This window comes from Triturus cristatus, chromosome 8 (assembly GCF_964204655.1).
Source record: "Triturus cristatus chromosome 8, aTriCri1.1, whole genome shotgun sequence".
Lineage (NCBI taxonomy): Eukaryota > Metazoa > Chordata > Amphibia > Caudata > Salamandridae > Triturus > Triturus cristatus.
The window spans coordinates 357651266-357671387 of NC_140591.1; the positions used below are offsets into that span (position 1 = coordinate 357651266).

Here is a 20122-nt window from a genome sequence, read left to right on the forward strand (position 1 = left end):
TCATGTGTGGCATTCGAATAAATACTTTTTCTGTAGGATGCTATTCCAGGTGTTTTGTTGACAGACTTCTTATTCTTCCATCTCCTGTGTTCTTCCAAATAATTACTTTATTATAAAACTGTATAGATGTGGGCATATCCTAAGGATTTGTTTTATAATAAACTCATATAATATCATTCTATGGGTTCCTATAATTCTATAGGAATTATAACTACCATCACTGAGATTATTACACGCTTTAGACTATTAGCTATAATATTCTAATCAGATTCAAAGACATCTAAGCATGTAGCTGCTATCGAAGTTCGGTAGACGATCTATTGGTATCTGTTGACTCAAAAAGCACAAAGCATACAAGCTTCGAAAAAGTCCACAGTTCTCTAGTATGAAACAAATTTTGGCTTGCTCTGGAAAAACTTATTTTATTCTACAAACATAAATATGTGTTTAAATGACTATCTCCAGTGACTCAGGCTATTATATAGAGTTGGATGTGCATCAAAGGTGTATCAGTGGCCTGAACATGACCCCAGGCTTAGAAGTAAAACTTGGGGAGAGTTAAAAGGGATTAGAGTCAGAGCCCCTGAGGTTCTGCTCAGAAATTGGGAATTAATTGGAAATTACTATGGAAATCGATAATTTCAGGTCTGATTCCCAAGGTATTTCCTATTTTTTTTTAACCAAGCTTCATTCACAAATTGCAGTAGCTAAACGGATCTTAAGTATTCCTACTGATCTCATTGATCTGGCCCCATTGTTATTAAGAGACCACTCATAAAGTGTGTCTTAGTTTTTACTTAAATATAGTTTGCATATGTCAAAGGGTTTCTCTTTTGGTGGGTTATACATGAAGTGACACTGTCTGTATTTTAGTTGTTAACCTGTGTCCTATATACAAGTGGTTGTTTCGTATTGTTCATATCAAACATTTATATCTCATGTTGTGTCTAGACTCTAGAGCACATGAGCTACCTGCTTAAATTTGATGCCATTCAAAACTATTCCAAAATCCTCAGAATCTGTTATTCCCTCTTTTTTTCCTAGTCCTGAATTGGTGAAGTCTTGAATTGGTGAAAGATCATTGTCTTTGCTTCTCGAAGCTGTCTTCTCAGACAGGTCTAATAGAGCTCCAGCCGAGATCGCTCACTGTAGGAATCAGATGACTGTCACAATATCTGATCATCAGGAATTAACTTTTGAAGCTCTTGCTTTAAACAGAGGAAGGGGTATTAAAAATTAAGCTGTAAAAAAAACCTACTGATAAAAATGTGATACTGGGTTTCCAGTAACAAACCTTCTCTTACATCATATTACTTTCACAGGTCCTGTAGGAATGTCATTGATCTGCAGCATTTTGACAGTGTGGTCGAAAATTTGACAAACTTGTTAAGAGAACTACGCTATCCTGCCAAGTCTTACACAGAGCTTGTAAGAGAGTGCACAATAATAACCAGGTGAACCAGTTGGAGAACTAGCCAAAAAAGTTAGAAAATGTTTGCCTGTGCTTATAGTCCCATTACCAATAGACTCAAAAATAAAATTAGAAAGCACAGATCTTGAATATTGGTGAACACATAATTCCAGTAAGAACCATTGCTTGACCTGGACAGGAAGGACAATATTCTGAGACAGCTTGGTACACATGAAGAGAAAAGTGAGAGCTAGAGTTTATCAGAGAACCCTCTAGGACTTGCTTCAACAAGTCTCTATTTACCCCACTAGTAATTGATCTGAATGTTGATATGGACTGGTCCATTTTGGCCAATCATCAGTGAGATTGTCCTCATTATGAGCGTGACTGAAGAGTATTATATACATCCAATAATTCAGGTGTCCTGTACTAAGTTAACTTTTATACTCTAACCGTATAGCTGTAGTCTGTGTTACAAAATAACATACACAAGGTAAAGCTGTGCAAAATGAATGTCATGTACAATTACACATTGTGTAATTGTACATGATAGTCATTGCTATGATTTTTATCATGAAATATGAAATATTGTCTTAATTTATTTGTTCTGACTTGGAGTCACTTTTAATGTGTGGTTGTGATATGGACACATCATGCTGCCCCTCCGACTGTTCACGCACTCTTGCTGAAACCACATCTCCTATAACTTCTTCCATCCCATTGCTATGTCTTGGTGAACAACCTTTACAACGCAACTTTTACACCGCACTACCATTACAACGAAACTATTACAACGCGAAATCTGTTACAACGCATGCCATTACAACGCATGCTATTACAACGAAATGCACTAGATGGCGTGCTAACATTAGAAATAGTGTAGTTTTACTATCCAAACACCTTCCCTACTGCAACGTGGACTGGAGTTAGAATAGTAAATTATACATTTCTAATGTCAGCACTCCATCTAGTGTACGTCGTTGTAAAAGCATGCGTTGTAAAGGCTGGCGTTGTAACAGATCTTGCGGTGTAAAAAATGCGTTGTAACGGCATGCGGTGTAAAAGCATGCGTTGTAACGTCATACATCCCTATGTCTTCTGTAAGACCATTATTTCCAATGATACTCTGTCAGAATAGTCTTTATTAATAGGATATCGTTGGGACCATATAATGCGGAAACATGTTGAATGATATGGAACGAGCTCCACTAAGGTTAAAAAGAGAGACTATTCAAATATTCATTTTGCAAAAGGTTTTTACTTTTTAAGAATTGTGTAATAAAGAGATAAAAAGAACCAGTACACAATTTTACATAGTTTTCCACACAACAGCTAGATGGCATGACTCAAGAGAACACTACAGATGAATATTGGTTATAGACGACCTACCAGAAGGGTGATCATGTCATGTCAGTCTAGTGTTAAGGAGTTTAGTTAATCTTCATCTTGGACATACCTTTTTAGGCACACATTTGTGGCACTAGAGATTGTACACTCTATGATAATACCAGAAAGACATCTCAGAAGTTAAGAAATCTTTATTTGTTGAAGTAAAGGGACAGCTGGGTTTCTGACAACTGGTCTCCCTTAGCGATGTTGGACTCCATACATTAAAAGATGGAGAATGTTTATCTTTTTATGTACAGACTCTCCGCCATGAGTGCAGAGTCTCTGCTGTCATAAAATTACAATTAGTGAAATTAAACTATTAGTTTGTGAATACCAAAATAAAATAGCAAACTCATGCAAAAGTGTAAGTTTACCTTTGTGAATCAAGCCCAGAGCGTGCACAGACTCATCAAATTTCTGATTCCCAAGATAACAAACAGCAGCTGGGCAAGGTTCCACACCCTATACATTAAAATGATCTGCACCAATAGACCTTATACAGGGTATAAGGTCCAACATAATGCGTCTAGAAAATGTAGCACAGCACTTTCAACAATGGCTGCCTTGTTGCAGATTGTGACACTATCTCTTTCATTGCCAAACTATTGTTGTCTCAGATACAAGGCTTTTACTGCCAGGTGAAAAGGTGCCCATCCACCTTTTTGGAGCCAACAGCACCAATGGTCCTCCCAAAGTCACCAACCAGACAGTTAGCCTTTGAGAAGGCCTTCAGCTCCATTACTAAACTATTGGAGCAGCATAGCCAGAGAAAGACACAAGATGAGCTTTAAATGAAGGAGCCCAGTAGGATTCTCCTGCAGGTAAATCATGGCCAACACGATGCTTTGAACATAATATTATTCGATAAAATATTCCACTTAGGGTTCTATCATGAACTACGGGATCTACAGTATTGTTATGACAAGGAAAAGGAATGGGTTTTAGTCAATTAGTCTTTGGTCTGTCCCTCAGAAGGCTATTAGCTATTCCTGATTATTATCATCGTTACATTTCAACCAATAATGGTAATAAGTAGTCTATTAACCTCTGTGGATCTGCAGGCATGGTTTACGTGATGAAATTATGGACAAAGGTCTTTAACTAGAGAACAAGGGGTTATATCACACAGTGAAATATATCTTGGAGAGTGGGCTCTTTTTTCCGCGATACAGCAATAGAAATATGCTGATCAATGATTATTCAAGCCAGTTATCGTGTACTGTTGTAAAAACATGAAATATGATCTCTGCATTGTAGTAATAAGTGTGTGCATGTATGTTTATTAGTCCACCCCCTCCAAACAATACGTCTTATTGGGAAAATGTATTTTCAATTCCATGGCATACTTATAAATTCCACTCGAAAATTGTGTTAAAAGCTATAATTGTTTATAAACACCACAAAATAAAATGAGTTTTAAAAAATGTTCACAAATTCACCTAAAATCTTTCAGTTTAAATTAAATCATAGTTACGATCATAAACCTAAAAAGCATAGAAATTTGCCAGTTTTATAGACCTACATAAACTTTACCCCAATGCCCTGCTTTCCACCTCCAGCGCGATGCCACAGATGACAACATAAATTAGGCCACTGATGGCATTTATTTATTTATTTATATATTTATGTGCTTGTAGAGCGCCTGAATCACCCCATAAGAGTATCTCTGCGCTAGGACCGCCTAAATGAGCTGATGAGGGATGATCAGAACAGCGATGTTTTCAACAGTTTTCTGAATGCCAGGTAATCCGTGCATTGACGTATGTGAAAGGGGAGTTTGTTCCAGTAGTGTGGGGCCAGATGGCAGAAGGCCTTACCAACTTGGCGAGATTTTTTAAAGCGCGGGACTTGGAGCAGGGGTCTGGCTCCGGAGCGGAGGGGTCTGGAGGGAACATAGTTAACAAATTTATCATTTAGGTAGCTGGGGCCTAGGCTGTTTACGGCTTTGTATGCCATACAGCAGATCTTAAATTTGATCCTTTTCCGTATTGGTAGCCAGTGTCGTTTTTTGAAGCAAAGGGAGGGAAGCGGTTCTTGGTTGGGCATTGGTCACCAATCGGGCTGCGGTGTTCTGGACCACTTGGAGTCTGTTTAAGGCACTTTCATTGGCTGAAATCAGCAGCAAATTACAGTAGTCCAGGCGGCTAAAGATTAGCGCCTTGATCAAGGCTTTCCTGGTTGATAGTGGCAGGAAGGGGAAGACTCTTCTGAGCATGCTGAGACTATGGAAGCAAGCTCCAACGGTGGAAGAAGCATGGTCTCCCAGAGTGAGTTTGAGGTCCAATCGAACGCCAAGGTTTTTTACCACCTGTTTGGGACATGGGATAGGACCTAATTCCTCTGGCCACCAGCTAGGGGACTATTTCACAGTGGCCTCGCCAAATAGCATTATCTCCGACTTAGCTGCATTGAGTTGGAGAAAATTGACTTTCATTCACTCCGCTATGGTCTTCATTCCTTCAGCAAAGGTGCTCTGAATATTGGAGTTGGATTTGTCAAATGCGAGCAGTAATTGGGTGTCATCAGCGTAGGATATGGGGATAAAGTTCAATTTCCTCAACAGTCTCGCCAAGGGAGTAACGTAAATGTTAAACAAGGTGGGACTCAGGCATGAGCCCTGTGGTACTCCCTTGGTCACCCTGGTAGTCTGTGAATGGAATGGGCCTAGGTTGACGGTCTGAGTTGTGTCGGACAGAAAGTTGGACAACCATTTCAGTGCATTTCCTGCGATGCCTATGTCTCCCAATCTTCTAAGCAGAGTTTGGTGGGAGATGGTATTGAATGCTGCGGGAAGGTCAAGCAGCACCAAAAGCACTGCTTGACCCTTATCCAGCAACATACTGATGTTGTCCGTGACTGCCACCAGTGCAGATTCTGTGCTGTATCTGGGACGGAATACCGATTGTGAGGGGTCTAAGCAGTTAGTGGATTCATCGAAGTCTGAAAGGTGTTTATTAATGTGTTTTTCCAAATTTTTGGTGTGAAGGGAAAGAAGAGAAATGGGGCGATAGTTAGTTACTTCTTCCGTAGAAACTTTAGGATTCTTTCTAATTGGGTGGATCTGCGCAGCTTTCCAATCAAGGGGGAGGGCGCATTCCTTCAGGGAACTGTTTAGAATAGAGCAAATGGGGCCGGCTAGTTGTTTGGACAGGGTAGCGGCTATTTTCGCAGGTATGAGGTCCAGTGGGGACCCTGATTTTGCACACCTTAATAGAGCTTCTGTCTCCTCTGTCGTGAGTAACGGGAAGTTCTCTAACATACGAGAGATAGGTAAGGTTGGTGGGATTTCAAACTCGGGATCAGTTTGAGGATCTTTCGTAGAGGTAATTTTATTATAAATCATATCAATTTTCTGGGTTAAATGGCTAGCTATGTTGTCGCACAATGTTTGAGATGGGGCAGATACAGTGTCGCAGGGCTTGGGATTTGTGAATGTTTTTAGGATCTGAATAGAGAATTTTCTGAGAGCTCCCTGCTTGTTCAAGTGTGGTTGCGAAGGGTGTGTTTTTCTCGTGTTTTTTAAATTATGGTGGTAATGAGTTAGTGCATGCTTACATTTTTCTGTGGGGTCATGTGAGGGATGCCACAGGCCTTCGAGTTTTTTACATAAACTTTGTTCTAGCCGCAGGGAGGCAGAGTACCACGGTACCTGGTGTCGTTTTATGTCCTTTATGGCTAGACTGTCCATCGTAGATAGTAGGCTGGCATTGAAGGAGGCTAGGTGTTTTTCTACATTTTACGATTCAGAGTGTTGAGGTGGACAAAAGGCGGCTTCAACGTGTGCTGGCGTCAGTTTATACCAGTGTCTGCAGTTTTTTTGGGGTAGCATTTGGGAGCAGACTGCGCTTCGGGGATGTTGATAAAGAACTCGACCATAGAGTGGTCCGACCATGTCAGGGGGAGCGTAGCTCCATAGGATATATTGAGGGAGTTGTTAGTATTATGTCCAAAGTGTGTCCAGCTTGATGGGTAGGGGCTTTATTTATTATGGTTAGATGAGGTGCAGACAGTTCTGTCAAAAGAGACGAAGCCTCTGGGTTGTCTAGAATTTCGGTGTGTATGTTAAAATCTCCAAGAAGTAGAAAATTCCTGGCAGATATGACGTGTGGAGCAATGAGTTCCATGAGGCATCACATATAACATCACCATTGATGTCAATGAGCATTATCAATGCAAAAGCCTATATATTTTCTTGCAAGGGTGCATGATTATAGAACATTTTATGGCCAACATCCTTTGTGACAAGATCGCCAGTGCTCTACAGTTTTTCCTCTTTAAATATGCCTCGATTCTGTAGAATATCCGTCTCAGCCACTTGCAGATGCCCTTAGTTGCCCTGTCCACTTCAATTGTGTGTAGCAGTCATAGATGGGGTAATAGGCAAATGTGCAGTGTCAAAGTGACATAGGTCAGGACACTGATATTTTGTTGATTAAAGGCTGCTCATCAAGCATTCAGTCTTGCAGTATTTATTATTCCGTTGTGCTACGTGGGACAGCTGTCAACAGCTCTGTGGATTCTGGATTTCACTCTATTGCAGATTGAGAAAAAGGTGCAGCCAAGCTGTTGTCATTCACCTCAGACCGTGGCAACTGAAAGGGCATTTCTCAGCTTTCATGTCACCCAAGAGGAGCAAGCCAATGAAGAGTGAATGGGGTCCACAAAGATTTTGCTCCCAGCCCTTGCATGTGAAGTTGATGGGAACTCTGCTCTTGAACATCGCTCCCCAGAACCTGGGCCAAGATGCGGATCCTGCCAGGGTTTTTATCCTTGACTTTACCAGAGAGTTAAGAAAGAACTGTCAGTTGATTCCACTCAGTGATTCAGCTCCCCAACACTTGGGCAAAGTTTTGGGCACTATTAGCTCTTCTTCCTGGTACCAGCGGAAAAAAGAAGAGCAACTATTTGGTATTTTTGAATGCCTTCCAAAAAATAATTACACAACTGAGAAGGCTGTGGCGGGAAGCATCTCAAGCTTTGCTCCCAGGTTTGAATTTTAGACTGTGGAGAATAAGGAGCATGGGGGCTCGGGCCGCAGGGGATCGTGAATCCCCAGTACATATCGTAGGCATTTTGAGTTTAAACTCCCCATGACGTGTTATTTCTCTTGGCTCACTCACAAGTCAATTTGCCAGATCTCTGAGTGACTGCAAATATACCCGATCGTAAGTTTAAAGGGTAGAGGAATTTTTTTTTTATGGTTTGAATGATTTGTGAACCAAATGTTCTAGTTCTAGATCCCTGGATCATTTGTGCTTTCTTTAATTGAATACAGACAAGTTCCACCTCTGTTAAGACCAGTGGATGGGGAGTGCCCAAACTGCCCTCAAGTGGATTTTGTTTTTATGACTTGGTATGTGTGGGAAAGTCATCCTTTTTGCCCTGATCACCCCCAATATGTGACTGATACTGATGGTAACGGACTCTGATTGTGCATGGGCTCTGCCAACCAGGCCCAGCGCCAGTGCTCTTCTTAAACGGTATATGGTAATTTGGTGTAATTACAATTGGTACTGACAACCTATCCATAAGTCCCTAGTATATGGTAGAGCACGTAGGTTTTGAGGCCCAGCAGAATTAATGCACTTAAGTGTGCACTGCTGTGTTGCATGCTGTTATTTTAAAAGTCAGCCCTGCTTTGAAAGCTGTTTTTAAATTAAAAATATATGTAAATTCGACTCTGGATTTAAAGGTACTTCCAAAGTATTAAACTACCTTATCTTTACATATAGATTACCCCTAAGGACTACCCTAGGTGTCCCCTGGGTAGAGTGTCATGTAAAAATAAGCAGGGACATTTTAAAAGGTGTTTTATACACCCTGATGAGGGTAAAATGACCAATTTCGTTTTCCCCCATTGCAGCCTTTTACCCCAGGTAACATGGGAATACTGCAATAAAGTATAACTTTTGACAGGAGTGATCTAAAATAATTGTTAAAGGACTTAAAAGATTAGTAATGATAAATCCAACAACTTGTCACTGTGGAATATATCATAACTAATACAGAAAAGAAACTATAGAACTTTCTTTTCAGTGAGTCAAAATCCAGCCTTCTAGCAGCATCTCCTGATTGGCCAGCCCATGACAGGCTGAGCCAAATTACTCTGATGAGGTGGTTAGTGGACTGCACAGAGACAAATGATGGTGGTCGGGGGAGATCTGCAGCTGCAGAGAAAAGGCCAGGAAGGGAACTGGACAAATAAACTAATCTTCAAAGAGAACAGGAGACTAAGGATGCAAGCCAGATCTACCCCTCTTCCTGGACAACCCAGCTGGATGGGAACCCCAGGAATGGAATTTGCAGAAGGACTGGAAGGAGAATGTTAAGAAAAATAAGCCACACCAGTAGGTTGGCTTAGTCAGATCTTAATCCCAAGGACAAAAAGTTTCTCCATCTTGAATTTTAAAAGTACAGTACTTTATGTGACAAGAATATGCAACACTCTGGAGGAAACTGTCATACTTTTGGGTGGCACACTGTGCCCCATTGGTCAGGCGTGCCCCTGTAATTGTCGCCCCGGAACACTGGATAAATATGGAAGAGCTGCATAGCGACTCAGATCCCCTGCCTAAATCTACAATAGTAAGAAGGACTGTCCTGCTGGAATCCTGGCTTGCACCAAGTGGACTGCACTCTGAATGGCTGCACCTGCTGCACACTAAGGAACTACAGCCCTAAGGACGTTGCCTTTCTTCAAAAAGAGAAGGCAACTCCCTGAAAGCAACAGTTTAAAAGAGCTCCACCTGCATCATCCCCAGCAAGAAGAACATAGCTGACCACCTTCAGCTGGACTTTAAAGGATTTGACCAGGGAGCAACTCAGAGTCTATGGAACATTGGATTTTGTTGGTGGACACTTTAAATCCTCAAAGAGGAACTTCAGGAAGACGTTTGAGAAGTTTAGAGCAATTTGGGGAAAAAGCTCCATAAGGTGACCGACCCTATGTCGAGAGTCAAGCTGACTATGTCGAACGGCAACCCGGCTCAAGACTTCCAGGAGTTGACATGGGGCTCCCGCTGAACCAAGCAGAGGAAGTTGCTGCAAATCCGGCCTGCAGGAGAGGCCCACTCGACGTCGAGAGAAAATCCTCCAGAAATGTTTCTAAGTGCAAAGATAAAAGTTTGACTCAGGCCTCCCGCTTAGTGAAGCCGACCAGAGCTCCTTCATGGGCAGCCTCAAAGATTGACTTTGTCCCGGTCAAACGTGACCACATGTTACAAATTGATGCCATTGCTTTTTAAGCACTAGAAAATGGTTATTCTTTACACATTCATATCTCCTGTTCCCTACACTGGATTTTATTAGTTTCAGTGTCATTTTAATCATAAAAATATTTCCTTTGTTTATAGATAGGTTGGGGATGTTATTGTTTGTTGTGTCTTACTTATTTAATGTATTGGTATTTGTAAATGCTTTACACACCTGTCTCCTAAGTTAAGCCTGCTTGCTTGCAGCCAGCTACCAAGGGTTGAGCAAGAGCATAACTTATTGAGACCTTGTCTGGGCTATGTATTGTGTTGGTGGGTTCATTGCTAGAGGTAGATGCATACTTACCCCTACTAATATTCCACCTTCCAACAGTATGAGAATGGCTACTTTTCATATTAAAGCCTCATACTGGCTGATTGAGCAGAAATGTTCAGCTCTTCCTAGACTGTAGAGGTTCTAAATACAGCTATTGTGATTAGCCAACATAACAACGACTTAGGATTTATTGTGACACAATCGCATTTGATATTATATTCAAATCATACTGGAACTTATTTGAGAATCAAACTCTTAATATAATGACATTTCGGGTTCTGTAAAGATATCATATCTACAATGCAGATTTACACACAACCACAAAAAGCTAAGTTGGACAAACACCTGCCTCCCTGAAACATTTTGTTTCATTCTGTTCATTAGGCTTTTGCAAACAAATTCCTGTGCCTTTTTATACCAATCAGCATGAGGTTTGGCAAAATCTACAGTAGACAAATGTCTATTTTAAACAAACATTGGGAAAGCCAATAGGTTTCATCTATGCAAGATCTATTAGCTTTGTCAATGTTTTTTAACAAGTTGCACAGGTAGCTGCTATGCAACATTTTTTTAAGTAAAAAAAAAAACACAGCCAGGGTAGACCATGCCATATTACTTTGTTTTTTAACTATGTTGCACAGCAGCCTGCACTGCTGTGCAATATTAAAAAAGTGGGTGTACCAACACAAGGGAGATGACGGTGAGGGATGAGCAATATTGGACAGAAAGAGGTGGGAGTAGAAAATAAAAAGAGTGAGGTGTGGGGAGAAGGGAAGGACCACCAGATGGATGTAGGGGTAGTTGGAGGGAAGAAGAAATAGTACACAGGGTGAGCAGCGGCCAGGCACTAATTAAGTTGAATCAATCTGTGCTTGTTCAATGCTCACCGAAAGGAATGGAAGTGACGCGTGGTCTGCACTGGCCAATTAGGAGGCTTCAAGTGAGAGTGACATTGAAGCTAATAAATGGTAACAATTGGCAGGCTCCCTGCCATTTACTGTCAACAATAGCGTCTCGCAAGCAAGAGCACCTGCAGTGCTTGCGCTCTTACAGGCTCGAACTAAAAATGCCATGCAGAGTCATGAAACTGGCCTGGATTTTTTTGCCAAGAAATAATACTTTTCCTATGGATGGGCAACTCACCTCTAACTCCAAGGGCTGCAATTGATAACAATGAAGGATATAAATATGTTTTATTTTATCATGAATTAATTATTTACCTTGTTGTTGGCCATCATAAACTCTCGCCAGGATTCAGGAGCAGCGCCCGTGTCAGCGCACAAGCAGCCCAGCAGCCCACCGCCGCCGCCTGCACTATCTAACTACGCGGACGCCGGTGAGGGGACTTCAATCCCCAGGGTGCATAGCGCCAAAAGCGGAAGCAGCCGGGACCAGAAACGTGCTAGGACGCGCTACAAAAACCAGCAGAGCCCCGGTGGAGCGGGGGTCTTACCTTGTTGTTGGCCATCATAAACTCTCGCCAGGATTCAGGAGCAGCGCCCGTGTCAGCGCAGAAGCAGCCCAGCAGCCCACCGCCGCCGCCTGCACTATCTAACTACGCGGACGCCGGTGAGGGGACTTCAAACCCCAGGGTGCATAGCGCCAAAAGCGGAAGCAGCCGGGACCAGAAACGCGCCAGGACGCGCTACAAAAACCAGCAGAGCCCCGGTGGAGCGGGGGGTCTTACCTTGTAGTTGGCCATCATAAACTCTCGCCAGGATTCAGGAGCAGCGCCCGTGTCAGCGCACAAGCAGCCCAGCAGCCCACCGCCGCCGCCTGCACTATCTAACTACGCGGACGCCGGTGAGGGGACTTCAATCCCCAGGGTGCATAGCGCCAAAAGCGGAAGCAGCCGGGACCAGAAACGCGCCAGGACACGCTACAAAAACCAGCAGAGCCCCCGCGTCGCGGGAAACGCGCGGGTAGCGCCGGGAGAAGCCCGGGACAAGGGCGGGACAGTCTGTGACAGTTCGGGACTGGTCCGAGCTGGGCCGAGCTGTATTCTCGAGCGCCGTATGTGCGCAAGGTTCCAGAGGTAATCGTTCATGGTAAAGCGTGGAAGTGGCATAGACTCGTGTTAGTGCCTCTTTGATTTTTTGTGTATGCTGTTTGGTATATACATATTTGTGGACTAATACCCTATCCACCTGCATTCACAATGCCAATGCCTATAGGTCCAAGAGACATACTGACACCGGGGTTAGGCACCCTTGATAACTATTTGGTTAAAAAGGTAAATAAAATAAATAACGAGAGAAGAGTCTCTCTGGGTATGGTTAGCCCTCCAAGTAATAGCCTAATCTCCTTGACAACAGCTGAGTCCCCGAGGGCGCATGGGTCTTGTGAGCTGTCCCCTACAGCTGACTCCTCGGTAGCTGCCCAAACCCATTTGGACCCCATACTTCCAGATATTTCAATTATGAGTGAGACTACTGAAGATGTTACCTTCGTCACTAGACCAGTTAGGAAATGCAGGAAACAGAAATTTAAAAAGGGGGGGATAAGCCCAATAAAAGGGTCAACACTATCGTAATGGTTCAAGATAATACTGATGTGCCTATTAGCACTCGTGCCGATAGTAATGGTTTAAATAGCCCTTTACTCCGTGATCAATTTGCCCATCTGCTTAGCACTCTAGAGGTTATGTTAGAAACTAAACTTGAACAGTTGTTGCAACCTATTGTTCGGAAACTTGATTTTGTGGCCGATGAGGTCAACAGGCTGGGTGGTCTATAAACTAAACATATAAATTTGTTAGACAATAACCATAAAAAGGTGATGGAAGTAATAAGGCAAGAGCCTATAGTTAGAGTAGAACCCCATCAGCCGACACCCCAGCCCTCCATTACCTTACCCCCTGCATTACCTTCCCTACCAGTGTCTATTCCCGCTCATAGAATTGATATCCCAGTTTCTAGGGAGTTGGCCGCAGCCCCCGTAAGACAGGGAGAAATGAAAAGTAGATTTTTAAATTTGCCCCCGGCTTGCTCCCCTTATGTGGTGATCTTAACTAATGTCCCCCCCCCAGGAAAGTCAACAACATCCAACATTTAAGGAAACACATGACTCTCTTAAAGATAAAACTGTCTCCTGGCTATCCAGGAAATGTGGATTCCCGCTAAATTTATCTAATGACATTTTAACTACTAGAAGAGTGACCTGGATTGGGTCGTCAAGAAAATCTTGTATAGGGGATTGTATAATAGTGAACTTTAGATACCCTCACCTTGTGGCCACTGTTTTGCTGAGGGCTGCTTCTCTGCCACAAGATGGAAATAGTATCCAGGTGCGTCCCCTTGGGTTTTTCTATGATGACCTACCCAGACACCCTTTGTCTGGATTAAAAATGGGTAACCGCTTATCAGAGACAGCTTCGTGTCCGTTTACCTTCCAGGGACCAAGTGGAGAACATCACTTCATGCATGGGTCTAACATCCCCACGCGAAATCGTTTTGATGTTTTTTCTTCACTGGACTTATGCGACTGACAAGAGGCTGCTGAGGGCAGTAGGGCTGAGTCTCATCTTTGTTTGGCCCCACAGGATTTAGACCAAGCTCCCCCGATTACTGCAGGCATTACACCTACTGAAACGATACATGGAAATTCCAAGGGGCCGACAATCAAGTTCTTATCCTGGAATGTGGCAGGTTTACGTTCAAAGAGAGATAACCCCTCTTGGCTAAGTCTCTTGAAAGATTATGACATCTTGGCATTTCAAGAGACTTGGGAAATTGATTGTGATTTCTGGTTGGACGGGTACACATCCTTTTTTGTCCCCGCATTAAATTCTGCGTCTGGGAGGGCAATAGGGGGTTTAGTGACTATGGTTTCGGTGAAACTTAAAGGGTCAGTTAGTAGGTTAGTCTGTCTTTCTAATAATTTTCTTATCCTTGAATTTAATCTCCTCGATAAAACAAAATAATTATTAGTGAATTGTTATAATGCCCAGCAAGGGGTCTCGCCAAATGTTCATTTGGTTTGGCTGTTGAATTTTTTAAATACTTATAATTTAAAGCAAACCACTTTTTGTCACTATATCTTGTTAGGTGATTTTAACGTGCACCTTTGTAGTCATAACTGTCTGATAACCGATAATGATGGGCCTGATTTTATATCCCCGCAACATTTTGAGCATTCAAGTAAGGGGGAAGCACTGGAAAAACTTTTATCTGAAATCGGCTTGTACGAACCAGGTTTCCCCGATCAAAGGTTACGGGTTCCCACTTTTAAAGGTAGGGACAGCGATACAATTATCGACTACATATTTCTTTCTTCCGGCCTTTTAAATTTTGTTGTGTCCTACACTGCTATACAGTCAATCTTCAGTGACCATAATCCGGTGACACTTGAACTGATTGATGGCCTCTAGTTTCTAAACTCTTGCTCCCCTCACCTGGTGGTGGCCGATTTGAAGGCAAAGGATCAGGGGAGGAGGTTACGTTGGAGCAAGGTAATTCCAGAGGAATTTTTTAAAACCATTTCCTTAGAGGTGGCGCCGGATTTGGAAATCTGTGGAGATTTTTACTCTACGGGGAAACAAGTAATATCCTCGTATGAAGCTATCTGTCATTTTGTGGCAAAAGAGCTAACTTGTAAAACTAGGTCGGCCACTGATAGTTCAGTTATGGGCTGGTTCAATCATAAATGCACTAAAGCCCATAAAGATCTCAAAAAAGCTCTTCAGGCTTGTCCAAGGAACAAAAGCCTAGTGTCACAGCTTAGAAAAGAATATAAAAAAATTATTCAGGATAGGAAAGTAGAAATCAAACACAATGCCTGGGTTGAACTTATGGACAAAGCCACTCTAAAAGACAGTGCAAAATTTTGGTCTATAATTAATACACCCTTTTTTTCTAATACTAAAAATGATGTTTTGGAAACCAATATCGCAGAGGAGGACTGGTTGAGACACTTTGAAAACATTTATGGTAGTCACCTTGATTTTGATACTTTTGAGGGACCAGTCCCTGACTCTTCCTCAGCACCTCTCAGGTTCCACATAGGAGAGGTTATAAAAGCAATCGAAGACTCTGCAGGGAAAAAGGCCCCTGGCCCAGATGGAGTTCCTACCGACATGTATAAAGCTAATCCTCTGTTCTGGGCCAACATATTGACAAATGTATTTAACCACTCGATCTGTGTTGGTTTCCCTAAATCATGGTCCAGGTCGGTAATAATACCGATTTTTAAAAAGGGCCAAAGGGCAGACCCCAGATGTTACAGGCCCATATCCCTCCTGGATTCCTCTATTAAAATTCTGGGGAAGGTCATCCTAGACAGGATAACGCGGTGGGCCTCTGACAATAATATTCTGTCAGATGCCCAATACGGCTTCAGAGCAGGGCGGAGCACGGAGGACCAATGCCTGAACCTACTCTTAATAACAGCTAAATAAAAGCAAGGCGGCCAGGGGTTCCATTTATCTTGGCTTCATGGACTTGTCCACGGCTTTTGATTTAGTCAATAGGACTAAATTGTGGACAATGCTCCTGGAATTGGGACTTGATGGACCCCTTGTGCATTTCCTTGCTGAGCTCCATAAAGACCTGAATGCTTGTATCAGGATGACCTCCAATGGACATTGTACATCTAGTTTTAAATCCAGTAGAGGGGTACGACAGGGTTGTATTTTAGCCACCATGTTGTTCACCTTATATATAAATGCCTTGGAAAAAAACTTGTTGGCAGCAACTCCAGACATTCCGCGTATGGGAGGTTCCCCGATTCCGGTCCTCCTGTACGCAGACGATGCCGTTCTTCTGGCCAGGACCCCTCTGGCCCTGCAAAGACTGCTCGACTCGTTTGGTGACTTTATGACCAGTCTGGATCTGGTAGTTAACTATGGGAAATCACATGTGATGTTGCTGGGTCCGGCCAAGAAAAGTGTTAAGCCTTTTTTTTGTGGGGGAGAAGAAATATCAAGAGTGAAGGCATTCACCTATTTGGGAGTAGTTTTTGATGACAAATGCTCCTGGTCCCCTCAGCTCTTACTAAAGGTTAATTCCGTAAGAAATTCCTCTGCGGCAGTTCTTGGTTTTGCAAAAAGGCTAGGTGGTAAACCGGTTGAGGCAATTTTGACAATTTATAAAGCTAAATCCATTTCTATTGTAAGGTTTGGGGCCTCAATTTGGGGTTATATTAAACCCGATGCCATCCAGACAGAGGAAAACAAATTTTTGCGCTCTCTTCTTGGACTCCCACATTCAACCGCTTCCTATTCAGTCCATTTGGAACTTGGGATGGGTTACATAGCAGACAAAGTTAACTTAGCACCTCTGCTGCTATGGATCAAAATTTGGTTAAATCCGAATCTATCCCTTAACCATAAGATCTTGAAGGACTGCATGAGACTAGACAAGAGGAACAAAATTCAGTGGTTGTTGAACATTGAGACGTCAGCTGCATACCTAGGGAGACCGGATATTTTCCTCAATCCGGAATCCCTTTGTAAGGCAGATTTGGAGTGGGTGAAATTAAACTTCATTAAACTAAGGGAGGCCGAGCGGGAGAGAGTTGAGCTGGGTAAATCCTCTGTCAGGGGGCATGTCTTGTTAACAACATCTTCAGGGTTGACCCCATACTTGTCATTTGTTTCCAACCCTTTCCACAGATGGTTATTGACCAAACTGCGATTTAATCAAATACATATGGTCCTTTGGGATGTGGAGGGATGGCATAGACCTGTAGATGTTGCTCCATGTAAGTGCGATGATTACTCCCCCCAAGACACTTTGCACTTTCTATTTTTTTGTTCATTCTTTAAACAGGCTAGGAAAAAGTTTATTACACCGCTGTTAAAAAGTATGAATTTTGTCCAGTGTAGGCCAGCTTTAATGTTTCTGACTTTTTTTAGAGTGTCCATTAATTATGTTTTGTGTTGCCAGTTTTTTAGCAGCATCTGTTAGAGAGAGGAGGGTCAGATTAAAAAATGTCCAAGATAGTGACCCCGTTTCAGTTTCTGACAATAAATGATCTTGTTTTAATTGCTTAAAATGGACTTGGCCGATTTTAAACCTTTTAATGTTAATGAAATAGTTTTTATCTGAATATTTTAATCAAGATGTTTAACATTTCTGTATTTTGCACATACTTTTATGATTTTAAATAATCGAATAAAGTGGTTTTGACTTGACTTGACTTGACATATCTATTTTTCCAGTCAAGTCGTATATGCCTTGCTTTAAAAATGTGTTTAGTAGTTAATATCTGATGGTACCAGTGCTCTCTATTTTTCAATTCTTAAATTCATTTGTATTGAATCTTCACACTGGTGAATCAATATGGAATCACTGGAGGTGCAACTGCCCTGTACCACCAGACTGATACACACATATTTTTCTGCCTGTTTCAGTTTACATTTTGCCAGAGAGGACAAAAAATGGTTGTTCATCAAAGACTTCTGCCTAGCCTTTTGTGTGTGTTTTAGGTATTTATGTCTTTTAAATGAATTTTAATGCATGCTATGTTTAAACATGCAATGGTTAGTTTATGGCGTTTAGCCGAGTCACTAAATAACCTCTGAATTTAGGGCTTCTCAATTTAGCCATCCAGAAGTAAAAGGATAAATGCATTCATGTATGGATAATGTATCTTTCTTTTGTCAGTTGGCCCTTTTCACTGTTATGTTTTCCCAACCCCACCAGTATTGTATTCTTGTTATAAAACAAACATGATGGTATTTTTAATCCTTCTCTACTCAGCTATAAAATACGACAAAGTCAACGTAATTGGCTACACCGTCTGGTCTCTCATGGATGGCTTCGAATGGCACAGAGGATACAATATTAGACGCGGGCTGTATTATGTTGACTTCACGAAGCACAGCAAAAAGCTGCAGCCAAAGTCATCAGCATTGTTCTATCAAAAGCTTATAGAAAAGAATGGATTTCCTCCACTGCCGGAAATTCAGCCAATGAATGGAACATTTCCTTGTCACTTTGCCTGGGGAACTGTAGCCTACTCCATTCAAGTAAGTCCAATAAGTGCACAACAGTGTTTGATAAGTACCCAGTTGTCATAATCCAATGTAACTAAGCTTCTTCCACTGTAGGTCTGGGGTTGCATGAACACACAAATCTCAGTCAACGATTTTGACCCATTTGTGAGTTTCAATTTACAAACCCATTTGGCTGGACATACTTCCAACAGAGTTGTGGGCAGGCAGAGCGATGTGGTTTGCACTATAAAATGTCCTTAATAAATAAATAATGTTCACGAGAAATATCATGAGCAGCCTGCGGAAGGTGATGATTTGCAGCAGAGTGTCTCAGAGATATACCTTTGTAAGTCTTAGTTAAGGGGAAGGAGGTGTAGGGGGGGTTAAGGTGTGGTGGGAGGAGGTTGTAGGCAGCGGCAGCTCCTCCGCTACGGCGGAGGAGCAGCTCACCCTCTGCCAGCAGTCAAAAAATGAAAATAAAACGATAATAAACCTGTGTTTATTATAGTATTATTTTTCTCTGTAGCTTCCCTTAGGGATTGGGGCTACAGAGATGACAGGCAGAGGGGGAGTTGTAGGTGCACTGGTTGTCAGTGTGCATGAGGGTTTGGCTGGGTGTCTCAGGGCGGCCAAACCCTCATGCGCACTGAATGAAGCTCTCTCCAAACCAGAGAGACCAGCAGGCACAGGCTCCCAGTCTCCCTGAGAGCAAATCACCTGTGCTCAGGCCAATTCTGATGCTGCTTTCATGCAGCATCAGAATTGGCTAAGGGGATTCTGGGAGCCTGTGCCTGCAGTGGACCGTGACAGAGCCCGAGAGGATCGTGGAGTGTCGGAGTGTCAAAGAGGTAAGTGATTTTTATTCATTTTTGTTCATCCCGGTCTCCCCATTTCCCTCCGCCTACCTCTTTGCCAAGAAACTGGCCGCTACTGGTTGTAGGTTGAGTCTAGATAGTTAAGAGTATGAAACTCAAGTCAATAGGACAGGGGTTTTATATTTATATATATCTATAAGTATGTGGAAATTACCCAGACAGCCCTCAGCAGTAAGAAAGCTCTTCTCTATCTATCTATCTATCTATCTATCTATCTATCTATCTATCTATCTATCTATCTATCTATCTATCTATCTATCTATCTATCTATCTATCTATCTATCTATCTATCTATCTATCTATCTATCTATCTATCTATCTATCTATCTATCTATCTATCTATCTATCTATCTATCTATCTATCTATCTATCTATCTATCTATCTATCTACCTATCTACCTATCTACCTATCTATCTATGTATCTATGTATCTATCTATCTCTCTATCTAGATATCTGTCTGTCTATCTATCCATGAGATATTGTTTAGAAGTTATGTTATGTATATTTGTGCAGTGCACTTTCACCCGCAAGGGTATCCTGCCTCTTAACAGGTGTGTGAGCCTAGTCCTGTCTATGATAGCTTGGTTAATTGAAAAGCCAGGTCTTCAGCTTATTGCGAAATGTACGAAGAGAGGAGGAGGCTCTGGTGTGGAGTGGGAGGATGTTCCATGCTTTAGGAGTGATGTAACAGAAAACCCATCCTCCTAATCTGGTTCTGTGTATGTCCAAGATGTGTGCAGTAGGAATCCTACAGATAAGAGGCGTCCTTGTTGGTTGGTTGAAGGAGAAATTACTTGCAATCATCTGATGCATCAGATCATTTCAAGAAAATTAGAAATCAGGGTTCTCTTGCAGAATATGTATGTGTGTAAATAATTGATTGCTTTTGTGATCTTATCTTTTTATTTTAATTATGGTGTACATATTCATTCAGCCATGATGAAGTCCTAGTATAAGACGAAAAGCGCTGGCTGGGCTGGCT

General features: G+C 42.1%; 1 protein-coding gene across 1 annotated transcript in view; it reads left to right on the forward strand.

Annotated features, from left to right (window-relative positions):
• The window catches only part of KL (klotho), a 380550-nt gene that overhangs the window by 300147 nt on the left and 60281 nt on the right, over positions 1–20122 (forward strand). Inside the window, exon 3 of the mRNA XM_085621688.1 lies at positions 18028–18296. Coding sequence (XP_085477814.1) covers positions 18028–18296 — 269 coding nt within the window. The remainder of the gene's footprint in view (positions 1–18027; positions 18297–20122) is intronic.